General features: G+C 44.8%; 2 protein-coding genes across 11 annotated transcripts in view; one reads left to right on the top strand and one right to left on the bottom strand.

Annotated features, from left to right (window-relative positions):
* IFT122 (intraflagellar transport 122) overlaps positions 1-3,992 on the bottom strand; it is a 49,545-nt gene extending 45,553 nt beyond the window's left edge. For 2 of the 6 annotated variants that reach the window (XM_048858599.2, XM_048858602.2), the window contains exons 1-2: positions 2,632-2,727; positions 1,015-1,081 (exon numbers count right to left, since the gene is read on the bottom strand). In XM_048858599.2, the coding sequence (XP_048714556.1) occupies positions 1,015-1,081; positions 2,632-2,672 (108 nt within the window). In that variant the 5' untranslated portion in view covers positions 2,673-2,727. Of the gene's footprint in view, positions 1-1,014; positions 1,082-2,631; positions 2,728-3,904 lie in introns of those variants that run through there. The other 4 variants (XR_012669195.1, XM_075130285.1, XM_075130284.1 and 1 more) reach the window with 4 other exon arrangements.
* MBD4 (methyl-CpG binding domain 4, DNA glycosylase) lies at positions 3,978-12,700 on the top strand. 5 transcript variants are annotated; one of them, XM_075130286.1, is made up of 8 exons: positions 3,978-4,305; positions 6,001-6,261; positions 6,847-7,736; positions 8,452-8,523; positions 9,330-9,464; positions 9,785-9,934; positions 10,456-10,559; positions 12,381-12,700. In XM_075130286.1, exons 1-8 carry the CDS (start codon positions 4,208-4,210, stop codon positions 12,456-12,458), a joined length of 1,788 nt encoding a protein of 595 aa, XP_074986387.1. In that variant the 5' UTR covers positions 3,978-4,207; the 3' UTR covers positions 12,459-12,700. The 5 variants fall into 5 exon arrangements, with proteins under 5 accessions (XP_074986387.1, XP_048714572.1, XP_074986388.1 ...); XM_048858615.2 differs by having other exon boundaries at positions 8,449-8,523; XM_048858616.2 differs by lacking the exon at positions 3,978-4,305 and adding an exon at positions 4,312-4,513 and having other exon boundaries at positions 8,449-8,523.
* Positions 12,701-13,516: the final 816 nt, after the last annotated feature.

Here is a 13,516-nt window from a genome sequence, read left to right as displayed (position 1 = left end):
GCTGTTTTCAGATACCCACTTGGCCTGCCTGTTTCAAAACAACCCATTCCCTCCCTATGTCAAAAACTATCTTTTTAAACTGTAGAAAAAGTCACATGAAAAAGCCCCCATTAAAGAGATTAGTAAGAAATTTTCAAAGACCCCAAAATATTGCTACAGTTTATATAATGTTCCACAGCTATATTTTGGGGTCTTTTAAAATATATACAGTAACTCCTCACTTAATGTTGTAGTTATGTTCCTGAAAAATGCAACTTTAAGTGAAACGATGTTAAGCGAATCCAATTTCCCCATAAGAATGAATGTAAATGGGGGGGTTAGGTTCCAGGGAATTTTTTTTTTGCCATACAGTACAGTGCTATAGTTGGGAGGTGCCCCCACCTTACCCCCCGCCCCCCGCCCACACACACACAGCCCACTGGCACTGGAGACGCTGAGGCAGGCAAGGAGACTGAAGGTGCTGTACGCAAGAAGCACGTTGTGCAGCAGCAGCTTCCCCTACTGTGCAAGCACCAGGGGCAGGGGGCTCAACCCTCGGCCCACCCACTCCACCCTTTCCCCCAAGTCCCCACCCTTAACCCACTTCTTCCCTCCCTCCCTCCTCCCCCTTTACTCCGCACACCAGGCCCTCGCTCCTCCCCCCTGCCTCCTGCCTGTGGCACGCAGGCTCCCCCTCCCTCCCCTGCCTCCTGAAGTCTACAGGCCAGCTGACTGCCATGGGCAGGAGGCAGGGGAGGGAGGGGGAAGGTGCTGATCCACGGGGTCTGCCGGCGGGCCGGAGGTGCTGGGGGGCACGTAGGGGAGCTGATGGGAGGCTACAGCTGTGGAGAAAGCAGACAGTCAAATGACGTTATAGCGAAGCATTGGACAACTTTAAATGAAGCATGTCCTGTAACTGAGCAGGGATGTAAGATCGAAACAACGTTAAGCAAGAGGACGTTAAGTGGGGAGTTACTGTATTATTATTGTTAGATTCAGGTGGTATGGTGTGGAGAGGAGTAAACAATCTCCTACCAGCAATCTGTTTCCTGCTGCAATTATCAGCTGAGTTCCATCAGGTTTAAAGGCAAGATCATATATACTGGACAGTGAGACAAAAAGGGAAAATTAAGGACAGAACACTAAATATTACAAGAAATACCCAGAAAACACACTTTCTATTTCCAACCTTGTTTAAATGCCATTAAAAAAGGAGTAAAGATTTAATTTAATAGAATTTATTACACACCTCAGAACATATCTAACTTAGGGGAAAATTCTAGAAGTCGAACAGCTTTATGATGCTTTCCCCACATGCAATAAGGAGTTCTCCAAACCAGACCACCATCCTGCAATTGGCTTTGTCCAGGCACAGAAGTATGCTTACACAGATCCAACTGTAGGACCAGGTCACTAACCTGCAACTGCACCCTCGTAGACAGACACTTGTGATCATGCATATGCAGTTGCAAGATCTGGGCCATTAAAATAGGGAAGACGTTGTGTTATTCAGACTTTACTATTGACATCATATTACCTATAGTTTATGAGAACCAACTATATACAAGCTACAGTACGCATTTTGTTGGTTATATGAAAATAAAAACAGATTCTTGTTCAGTGATGAAGAAACAATCAAAATAGAAAGGTGGCCCCATATTTAACCTTGCTGTCACTTGGTGTTGGGAGGGATAGGGGCTGGAGAGGTGGAATAAATTATCTGTATTTATTCCTCAGTAAAGTTTTCCTGAGATATACAGTTGGTTTCCAGGAGAACAATCCTACCATAGCACAGTTTAGTACAACACAATGACACAGAACTTCAAAAAGTTGCCAATATACAATAAAATAGTATTGGTTGGAGGTGGGAGGGCATTTTCTTCCAAAGCACTTCCTACCACTTGTATATACTGCACTGGAGAAATTAACCACTTATTGGTTTAGCAAAGCCACCCTTTACCCTCCCTATGGAGAAGTCTGGGCAAGCACACTGAAAGCATTCTTAGAAAAAAAAGTGTGGAGTGATCTTTAACGTGCACACAGAGCAAAAAGAACCACAGTTTGGAAAACCACCCACAGAGTAAACTACCTGGAATTCAATTTATCTATTTTCTTTAAATGAAGGGGTAAAATTGCATCCTCCCACCTTCACATCCCTACCCCTCAGGAACCCACAACTCGGAATTCTGGGAACTCTGTATATTCCATACTTAATGCTTAATTTACTAAACCATCCCCATTGGACTCATATTTGATGTTTCTTCCATGTCTCCCATTGACATTAGTAACCACGGTTATAAACCACAGGCTGCTGCTCTCCTGGCCCCAATAAGAACCCATGAGACCTTACTGGTTCATAGAGATTGTGAGGTTTTAAATTGATAAGAAATTTACTATTAAATAAAAACGGACTGACAAAGATGTAATATGCCTGATCAGATTATCAGCATACCCATCCTGCAGTGACCCTCACCCTAAACCCTCCCCTGGGGCAAATCAAAAAATAGGTCCCTGCCATCCCCCCTCACATTCCTTATTAGGCCATGAGCTCCCCAGGGCAGGGGCCACATCTTTCCATTTGCCCCATAAAGTGCCCAATGTGCTTTGGGATGCTGTGAAAATACTAAACATAAACCATACTCAGCCTCTTACCATTGTTCGGCCTTATCCCTCCAGGTCAGTGCAGCCCTCATTCCTCCCTCTCCTACTAACACCCCGTCCCTCGCCGCCGGCCCTGCCCTCTCTCCCCAGCACCCCGTCCCTCACCGCCCGCCCTGCCCTCTCTCCCCAGCACCCCGTCCCTCACCGCCCGCCCTGCCCTCTCTCCCCAGCACCCCCTCCCTCACCGCCCGCCCTGCCCTCTCTCCCCAGCACCCCCTCCCCCGCCGCCGGCCCTGCCCTCTCTCCCCAGCACCCCCTCCCTCGCCGCCGGCCCTGCCCTCTCTCCCCAGCACCCCCTCCCTCGCCGCCCGCCCTGCCCTCTCTCCCCAGCACCCCCTCCCCCGCCGCCGGCCCTGCCCTCTCTCCCCAGCACCCCCTCCCCCGCCGCCCGCCCTGCCCTCTCTCCCCAGCACCCCCTCCCCCGCCGCCCGCCCTGCCCTCTCTCCCCAGCACCCCCTCCCTCGCCGCCCGCCCTGCCCTCTCTCCCCAGCACCCCCTCCCTCGCCGCCCGCCCTGCCCTCTCTCCCCAGCACCCCCTCCCTCGCCGCCCGCCCTGCCCTCTCTCCCCAGCACCCCCTCCCTCGCCGCCCGCCCTGCCCTCTCTCCCCAGCACCCCCTCCCTCGCCGCCCGCCCTGCCCTCTCTCCCCAGCACCCCCTCCCTCGCCGCCCGCCCTGCCCTCTCTCCCCAGCACCCCCTCCCTCACCGCCCGCCCTGCCCTCTCTCCCCAGCACCCCGTCCCTCACCGCCCGCCCTGCCCTCTCTCCCCAGCACCCCGTCCCTCACCGCCGGCCCTGCCCTCTCTCCCCAGCACCCCCTCCCTCGCCGCCGGCCCTGCCCTCTCTCCCCAGCACCCCCTCCCCCGCCGCCGGCCCTGCCCTCTCTCCCCAGCACCCCCTCCCCCGCCGCCGGCCCTGCCCTCTCTCCCCAGCACCCCCTCCCCCGCCGCCGGCCCTGCCCTCTCTCCCCAGCACCCCCTCCCTCGCCGCCGGCCCTGCCCTCTCTCCCCAGCACCCCGGCCCTCACCGCCGGCCCTGTCCCGTCTACCCCTAACTACCGCTTCATCCCCTCAGCGCGCCGTGCCGTGCCGTGCCCCGCCTGTGTGTGCCCGTGTTCCTGCCTGCCGCCCTCTCTCAGCCCCCTCTGCTGTCTCGCGGCACCGCTGGCGGTGCCCTGCCTCTCCCGCTTCCCTGGCTGCTGTTTGTTTATTTACACAAGATTAAAGCTCCCCCAACCTTCCCCAGGCAACGCGCATGCGCACTAACCCCAAAGCCCTTTGCTTGAAATCAACCGGCACGACGCGAGGAGGTGGAAAGAGAAAGGATAGAGACGCAAACGTTGAACCAGGATTGCGCATGCGCCACGAACGCTGCGTCCCATAGGCACTGCGCTTGCGCGAGGGGGGAAGTACTGCGCAAGCGTGGAGCTCTCTGCGGGACTGTGCCTGGAATACGCATGCGCAAGAGACGGAATGGGTCTGTGTCGGGACTGTTCTCGCGGGAGAACTTCTGCGCGCCCTTGGCGGGATCGTATATTGGCGAGAAGCTCTGCGGGGGCGTGCGCTAGCTATGCATTTGCGCAGTGCGGGCAGGAATGACATACCTGCACGTGACATGGGAGGTGCTTCAGCTATGGCGGCTCCGGAAGTACGCGGGCAAGAGGGCAGGTAAAGTTACTATAGCAACAGGAGGTCCAGAGACATTTCAGAAGGGCTAGGCCGCGGTCTGTTCCCTCAGAGTGGTCCTTCTCCACAACGTGGGCTCCTGCAGCATGGTGCGGTGACGCCACAGGGAGGTTATGTCACAGAGCGTGGTGCGGTGATGTCATAGGGCGTGATGATGTCACATGCTGGTGACGTCGCAGGGCATGGTGCGGTATGTGAAACCCAGTACTGCATGGGTATGTCGGTCGCTGTGGGCCCTGTTTGGTGCCCTGCCAGCTTGGCTCTTGGGATGTTGTGTGCTGGCCACAAAGTCTCTACTAGAGAGCGCCACTGAACTGGAACTGCTCAGCTATGTGTCATATGCTCTATGGTGCTGCACTCTGGGAGAGTCTCATTTAGCTTGAATGGCGGGGCCTGGAACAAGAGGATCTGAGTTATATCCCTGCTGCCACTGATGACTGTTGGGCTGGGTTTCAGCTGGCTGAGGGCCCTGGGCTAGGGTTGGGACAGGTATAAGGTTCTGAGACCTACTGCTGTGGAGTCGTTTTCTGCTATGTTGCACCAATTTAGCAATCATAACACTTAAGTGGCCCCAGACATATAAACAGCTTTATGATTAAACCAAGATACAGATTCACAAAAGCAGCTTCATTACTCCCCTTCTGGGGTGGGTGAACCGCCTCAGTCTTTTCAAAGCTCCGTCACCGTCCTTTTTGCACAAGGCTCCACTGGCGCACTCCCCAGTTAAGGGGGTTGAGGAGTTGGTGTTAAGCAATGTGAGGCACTCCTTCCCCCTCAGTCCATGTGAGAAGAACACACATTTAATATAGTCAGATAGTAACGTGTAGGGTTTTCAACTCTTAGATATAAAAAACTGGTCATTCGCCGTCCCTGCTCCCCTCAGCAAAAAGGGTCCTACTCCAGACTCTAGCTAATTATTACTAATATGTTTTAGATAACAATTTACACAAACGTGTATTTTTGTGTTGTTTTATCATTTTTCTTACCTTATCCTAATATGGTGCCACAGTCCAGACAACTGGGGTGGTGAATTGTAGAGCACTCTAACATGTCCTTTCCTCCCTGCCCTGCACGTTAAACTGACAAGGCACTACAGTACAAAAATCAGCCAGGGCAGTTCAAAACCTGCCAGGTGGCAGCCCTAGTAATGTATATGTTACGGTATGTTACTTATCTATGTGGGCTCTAATTAAGGTGGCCATTTATGTTTCAAAGAAATAAAGAACATGAAAAATGCACTTGGAAGCTTATTTTTAAAGGCTAACATTCTACTGTGGTTTGTTTATGGCACATGATTATATACAATACAAAGTCACACATATGTATTCCAGAATATGATCTTCAGTATGGTTATTGCTGAAATACAGGACAAAGCATTCCTCATGTTAACTTGAAGTCCAATATGTAAAACATAGTATAGATTGGAAATATTTGTGTTCCACATAGGAGAGAGGCTGATCATGCTGTTTCCATAGCTCTCCCAGCATCTAGTGTCCCGGTGAAGAAGAGGCAAAGTCTCACACATAACAGTGCACAAATATTTCCAACAGGCCAGCTAATACCTTCATTATTTTCAGTTAATTTTTTTTCCAAATCTCTGCAGCTCTTGAAATATTATAGTTATGAATAGTTCCAGACAGATCTATTTCTATCATTTTGTTTTACATTTGCTTTCAGTGACAAAAGTAACATGCAAATTGGAAAGAAAACAAAAAAAGAGGGGAAAGAATTAGTGACAGAGACAAGAGAATATTTTGGTCTACAGATTGAAGGTACTGAGACCATAGCAGAAAACACACTCCAGTGCAAAGAAGATGCAGCTGCTGTGTCAGAAGTGGCTTCTAGATGTCTCAAAAACATTCCAGATGGATGGGAGAAGATCACAAAGCAACGACAGTCAGGCAAAACTGCAGGGAAATATGATGTTTATTTCATCAGGTAATATTTGATGCAAATCTTGAAATTAAAGCTGTATAATAAGTAATAGCAGTGTATGTCACATAGACTTATTCTGCTGGTTGCTTAGTGAAGAGTAAGTGTTGCAGAGCCTAGGAGTCAAGTGTCCTTGTTCTGTTCCAGTCCTTGCCCAGATTTATTCTGGGACTGATCCAAAACCCACTGAAGTCAATAGACTCCTGTTGATTTCAGGAGCCTTTGAATCTGACTTAGGGCAAGTCATTTAACTTCTTGGTACTTCATACTAATATTATGGAAATCTGTAAATAAAAATATTTACATGTCTCATAACGGTAGCATGAGGCTGTAAAATACTTTAATATACTTAAATGAAAGTATAAAGTATTATTACTTGTAAATTATTCTTTGTATGAATATTTTTGATAGAAGGCTTGTCTAAAAGATATTCAGCGTTTAAAAAAATATTGAGAGATTATTTTTTGGAAAATGCAGGTAATATTTTTGGCTTTTTTTTTTTCCAGAAATGTAAGGTGCAGTTTTGTTTGTTTTAAGAGCAAGGATTGGAAACTATAACCATTGATCATTTAACTTTCTTTCATTTCATAGTCCTCAAGGAGCAAAGTTAAGATCCAAATGTGCACTTGTGGCATATTTTAGTAAAAATGGAGAAACTGTTCTTAAACCAGAAGATTTTGACTTTACTGCTCCTGTTCAGAGCAAAACTCGATCAAGAGCCAAAGGATTCGGTGCAGAAGCTGTGGGACTAAGATTACAGAATAAAGAATGTAACAGTAAAGCACAAGATCTTAGTGTGCAAAGTAGTAAAGAAGAACTTAAAGTTGTGGAGCTGCAGACCAGTAATGAACAGCTGGAAAACATTTCCATCCATCTGCAGGCCAGGGAGGACTTGGTCATTAAAGACATTAAGCCAAAGGACTGTTGCATAAAGGTCAAAGAAAAAGGAGCAGTTGGAAGAAGGGCTCAAATTAAGAAAGCTAGAAAGGGCTCAGAAAAGAGGAATTCAGATCACAGCCAAAATAAAAGGCAGAGAAAAGCATCATGTAATAAACAAGAGGCTGAGGGCAGCCAAATCAAAAAATTCCAGCGAAAGAAAGATGTTTGTGTTTCTGATAGAGGCAGAATAGACAATCAAAACTTAAACCCCACAGATACTGGAAAAGCAAACACACTCTTAAAGGATGAAATAATGACTTCAGAATCACAATCGGAGATGCATCTTGGACCAGTAACTGCTCTCTCAGAAACGGAGTCAAGAACCATGGGAGAGTTAGGATGTGCAGAGAAGAGTTCTGATGATGTAGCTGCTATGAAATCTGACAAGAATATTGCAGAAAGACAAGGATTGAGTGCATTTGCGAATAAGAAGGATTGGGTAAATTCGGGTAACCAGGATTTCAAACCTGGCACTGAAACAGACATTAGCATTTCACAGCCTTGTGACAAGAAAAGCTTTACATCAGTGAAAATGCTGCAAGGTATATACATTTCAGAGCAGAGCACTGTTCTAAAATTCCATCAGGGATACTTCCAAACCAATTACAAAAAAGGAGTGTTTGTTTCAGGCCTGCCTACTCCGTGACTGGGTATGGTTAGAACTTTCTAAATCTGCTTGCCTGGAGTCTGTCTAATCTGTTTATCATATTTACCATACAGAGCATCAGATATTATAGTAGCTAAATGCTGTGAACCAACCAGTTCAAGCCAAGGAAGTAGATTTATTCACATTTAGAAATTACACTATCACTTTCTCTGATTTAATGTAACAATGATCACTACTCTCCAAATGTCAATTAACTTCTTAAATTACTGCAAAAGTGGCCAGGTTTTGATTCAAGAAATACAACTAACCTTGTTTAATTTAATTCTGAGGTTAGTATAATAGTTCATTGATTCTGCCCTCAGTTATACCTGTGCAGCATCTATTGACTCACTGAGATATGACTACTTTTGTTAAGGGTTTGTCATTTGAAGATATTTTTTTTTAACAGATTCTGAAATATTGATAGATATCAGAGTGGAACTAATTCTCATTTACATACAGTAGTGCCAATAAAAGTTCTTGTTCCCACCCCAAGATAAAGAGGAAATTGATTCATGAAAAGTTTAAAAAAAAAATCTGTTTTCCATTTCACATTCATTTCCTTTTAATTTTAATAGCGATAATTCCAGGTATTTTTTTCTTTTTAGAAGATTATATCCCAAGAACACAAGTAGAGAGAAGGAAAACCAGTCCATATTTTTCTAGTAAATACAGTAAAGAAGGTATAGTATTCTCTGTGGGAAAGAAAGCTGTGTTTTGGGGGGATTGGAAGGTTTAAGAGATTAGTAATGGGGGTATGGAGCATTTCACTTTTATATCAGTAGCTCAGATCCAGACCTGGTCATTACTAATCTGAGAGGTACCACCATTGTGGCCTACGTGAGAGGATTTTTGTTGTCTCATTTTAAACCTAGCAGACAGGTGTCCATATTGCACAAACCACCATCACATTTTGCATTAACTGGCATTCTTGGTGACTGTCTCAGCAGAGAAGTTGCAGATTGAATGGGCTCTGAGACTGAGCTACCTTTTTACCCATTAAGGCTGTTACTCTGTATCAGAAGTGAAGCCCACACATCTGCTGCCTGCTCTGTACTTAGTTGATGCTAAGGGAATTTATGGTAGCTGTAAGGCCCCTTCTCCCCAGAGAACAGCCCCAGTTACAGGGAACCTCTGGATGTAGATGATCTCTACATCCAGATGCCAAGCTAGTTCTGTACTACCTCCAGAGTGACCCTGGGTGCAGGAGACATTCTGGGGACGGAATGAGGGTGAGTATGGTTTGAGCAGACCTTTGCCCTGGCAATTCTGCACCCATAGAAATATAGGTGCAAATTAGGGCAACCCACAGGGCTAGGCAAGCCTGCAGTGTCATAACACAGGAGTAATAAACTCTCTACCCTCTCTCCGTGCGTTAGTGGGAGCGTGGGGGGGTGAGTCTGCTCCAATGTCTCTTAAAAGAATGGGGGAGGGGAGAAATCAACCTTTTACTGCTCAGTAAAGTTTCCCATATTTTCTTTGTGTGTAGCTCCAAGCCCACCAAGAAGGAAGGCCTTCAGGAAATGGACCCCTCCTCGGTCTCCATTTAATTTGGTCCAGGAAACGCTCTTTCATGATCCATGGAAGCTCCTCATTGCAACCATATTTCTCAATAAGACCTCAGGTAAATAGGTATATGATATGATCTGAAGCTTAACCTCTATATACCAGTTTCACAGTCTGAGTTGCATCGGCTTATGAAAATGCTGAGTTTGGGTCTGATGTGGTTGTTAGGGATTGTTGAAAGATCAGGGCCTTAGCAACTAAGTTTTTCATTACAATATTGAAAGGATTAAATAATACTATCTAAGGTATATTAGTATAAACAACTTTAAATAATTTGCATCTTCCTCATCAACAACATTCAGAATGCACACTTCGGATAGTCACAGAGAGGAAGTTACTATGTAGCCTTTCTCTTCACAACATATTATCTCTGCCTAGGTAAGATGGCAATACCTGTGCTCTGGGAGTTTCTGGAGAAATATCCTTCCCCTGAGGTAGCAAGAACTGCAGACTGGAAAGAAATGTCAGAGTTGCTTAAACCTCTTGGCCTCTACGAACTCAGAGCGAAGACCATTATCAAATTTTCAGGTAGTTTCTTTTGAACATGTCTGCGTAGAGCAGTCTAAACTGATGTCAGTAAGAAAGTGGCATTATAAACCCCAGCTCTGTGATTTTCCTTCAGTGTTCCAAAGATAGAACAACATGTGTAATGGAGGTGCAGGCCCTTGGTTTGAGATGACTATCAGAATTAAAAACTTCATTAGTATCAGCAAGGTTGATATGTTTTGCAATGAGATACTACAGTATTTTCTGTATTTTAATGTTTAAAATACAGACATTACTGTGTAGATTTTGCTATGTAGTCATTTAAAGCTGTCTTCCACAGTGAGGGTTGCTTAGAAATCATTCCTTTTTCACCTGTTACTAATGTAATACATTTAGTTAAAATTATAGAGTTTAAAAGAGTCTAAACTGGGGATTTGGATGTTTTAATTTAAAAATGGGATTTTTCCAGTTCTACAGTGAGTTACCAATATTTTCTTGTAATATTTTCTGAGGCACATTTCTCTACATGTTAACCTGGTGAAGTATGGGGTTATATTCTCTAGATGAGTATCTGACCAAGCAATGGAGGTATCCTATTGAGCTGCATGGGATTGGAAAGTATGGCAATGATTCGTACAGAATCTTCTGTGTCAATGAATGGAAGGAGGTAAGTGACGCTGTCATTCTCTAAGGGCCAGATCCAATGCTCATTGAACGCACTGGGTTCCATTGACTTAGTTAGACCTTGGATCAAGCCTTATATAATCATGTGGATTAAAAATAAAATAGAGTAGAAATCATCTGTCAACTTTAATTAAGAAGTGTTCATAGACTGAATTGTTTATGGGCCTGATCCTGCAAGTCCATATTGATGTGAATAGCCCCAAGAGCTAGTCCTACAATTGTGCCTGGGTGTGCAAGGAGGCACCTAAAGGCTAATGATAGTTGTCTCAGTTCAGGGCACCCAGTTGTCTCAGTGGTCCAGCAAGGGCACATACTACTCAGGCTTCCAGCTTCCCAGCCATTACCTGTCATAGATGGAGACCTGCGTCTTTCTCTCTCTTTTGACCAGATTATTTCCAGGCTGCACAGTTCCTTGCCTTTTACTGTGTTATTGCCAGCAGAGGCAGGCTGCTCAAGCACACCTGCTTCCTTCTTCAGGGAGTATCTGACCAAGCAGATTGATAACAGAGTGTTTGTCAATATAAATAAATTGGTTAGTCTCTAAGGTGCCACAAGTACTCCTTTTCTGTTTGTCAGTAGTTATAAGTTACCACACAGTTCTATGCAAGCTTATTTTTTTCTTAAACTAAAAGCACTATAGAGAAAACATTAAAAACAATACAAGAACCTACATGCATGCTAATAGGCTTACCATAGACCATGCCAACACTAACATGGGCTCTGGCTGGAGCAGACCTTCCAAACCCCATCATCGCAGCTTCAGCTCAAAGAGCACACGGTCATGTAGGGCCTCAGTAGGCCAAGTCCTTCTAATCCTCTGAGGATTGGGGCCCTTCACGGACTAGAAGTCCTGTCTTTTTGCTGGATCAGGAAGAAGGCTGTGAGCCAGTTTATAAACAGGATATTTATCTAGAAACACTTTGTCTGTTTCATCCATGGAAAATCAAGTTTGAATTACTATATGCATACTTCTCCCAGGGGATTCAGGGCTGGATTTATACTTTACGCACCCGTAGGCACAGCATCTTCAGCGGCCCCCCTGCCTACAGCTGACCTTTTGTGTTGCACACAGTTTTAGAGAGGTTAGGCTCCCCTAGAACACCGGTGCCCCTAGCTATGTGCCTAATTGGAAATCCGGCCCTTTGGGTGATGATGAAGGAAATACATTAGCATTTTCCTCCTACAAGAGAAGGTACATACATTTTAATTTTTAATGGAGTCCAAAAGGTATTAAGTCTTATTCAGTAAAGTTTAGCTTAATTCCATAAAGTTTGTCCAGGATATTACAAGATGTTGTCAGTCTGACACAAGTCACCCCCTTCAGTTTCCTTTTACGTTTCTTGGATCGGTTGTGAGATTTTTTTTTTCCCCATCTTGATATTTGGTAGTGGTCTTTGTGATGTGTCAGGGTACCTCCTATTTTATTCGTCTGCAAGAGCATAGCATCTGCTCTGACTTGCCTCTCCTCCCTCTACTGCAACCCAAAATCCTCACTAGGCTCTTCTCTTGTTTACAGATGGTTGCAAACAGCAGCTGTACTCCATTTAGCAAGGTTATTGTGTGACTTGCCGTCTCAGTTGATCCAAGTGGTGCTTCATGCATGATTAGTACTTACTCCCGCATTTCAAGAACATGCATGCTTAGATCTTTTATGTATCAGCATGCTGAAATACCCCTAAACTATAAAGTAGGCTCCGAGCTGGGGGTGGAGATATTCCAGGCAGATGTTTCAGTACTGCAAGAGATTTTTATAGAAGACATTTTTATTAAAAACATTAGTTCTGATGCCTTCCTTCTCTTTCAGGTACATCCACAAGATCACAAGTTAAATACATACCAAGCATGGCTCTGGGAAAACCATGAAAAAATGAGTCTTAATTGAAAAAGGCAGATATGTTTTTATATAACTTCACTTTTTGGTACTTAACACCTTGCTCTTGGCTATATGTACGGATGAAATGGAAACATCCTATATTCTCTTTACACATTTTTAGTTCTGATCATTGAGTGCTTAATTCCAATATTTGATTGTGTTTAACATGTTTTCAAACCCACATAATCATTGTAATTAAAAGCTGATAAACATTGATATTTTAAAATAAATTTTGATAAGTTTTTTATTTATTTTTGATAAGTTAAGTATTTTAATTTGTTAGTGCTGCAAACACTAAAGTGATATCATACTTTCACCTAACTAACTAACACCATGCTACCTTACCATAGAAATCCAAGTGTTATTAATTATTTATTTTGCCACATAAGTATTGCTTCTGACCTATCTAGTGATGGGACAGAAACATCCAACTCCTTTTTTTTGGCTACTTGTGAGTAATCAAGTCAAAGGATCCCAGAAGAGAAGAGGGCAGGTCCTTAGAACCCTTAAACTCCCATTGCTAACTTTGCAAGCTAAGGGCCTGATCCTGCAGCAGTTACAAGTTTAGGGTCTAATCCGATGTTCACTGGAGTTAAAGGAAAGACTTAATGGATTTTGGATCAGTCCACTTCTGCTTTACTACTGAATAACCTCATTGACTGTAACCGGGCTATTCATGGTAGTATGCACTAGGCTTGGTGTTAGGTTTGCAAGATCAGCCCCTAACTGCTAACTTTTAAAGAGCTTCCTGCAGCTGACTTGTGACTATCACCAGTTTTGTATTCATGCTGAGCAGGACTTTGACACCTTGTACATTCTTACAGCCCTGCTAACTACTCTTCCTTTGATAATTTTTTTTTGTTTTTACTGCTCACTAGCGATTAACTCTATAGACTAGTTTTAATCATTTCTTGCTATCATCCAGAAAGGTAGTGCCTTTCTTTTAGCATACTGTGGGCCTGATCCTGCAGAAATCGGATCACTAACTAACTCCCACTGAAGTCAAACACTTCACAAAATCAGGTCCAGAACAGGACTTCAGTGGGGCCTAACCTAGTGGGATATTG

This window comes from Caretta caretta, chromosome 7, assembly GCF_965140235.1.
Source record: "Caretta caretta isolate rCarCar2 chromosome 7, rCarCar1.hap1, whole genome shotgun sequence".
In the NCBI taxonomy this organism is placed as follows: Eukaryota; Metazoa; Chordata; order Testudines; family Cheloniidae; genus Caretta; species Caretta caretta.
Note: the sequence above shows the minus strand (reverse complement) of the source record. Positions and strands in the feature narration are given on the sequence as shown.

Excerpts from the sequence above, each read along its gene's own strand:
- MBD4 (XM_048858615.2), top strand. The coding sequence starts at position 4,208 with ATGCATTTGCGCAGTGCGGGCAGGAATGACATACCTGCACGTGACATG. Across the intron at positions 9,465-9,784 it reads ATTTCTCAATAAGACCTCAG|GTAAGATGGCAATACCTGTG; the intron begins GTAAATAGGTAT and ends ATCTCTGCCTAG. Across the intron at positions 9,935-10,455 it reads GACCATTATCAAATTTTCAG|ATGAGTATCTGACCAAGCAA; the intron begins GTAGTTTCTTTT and ends TATATTCTCTAG.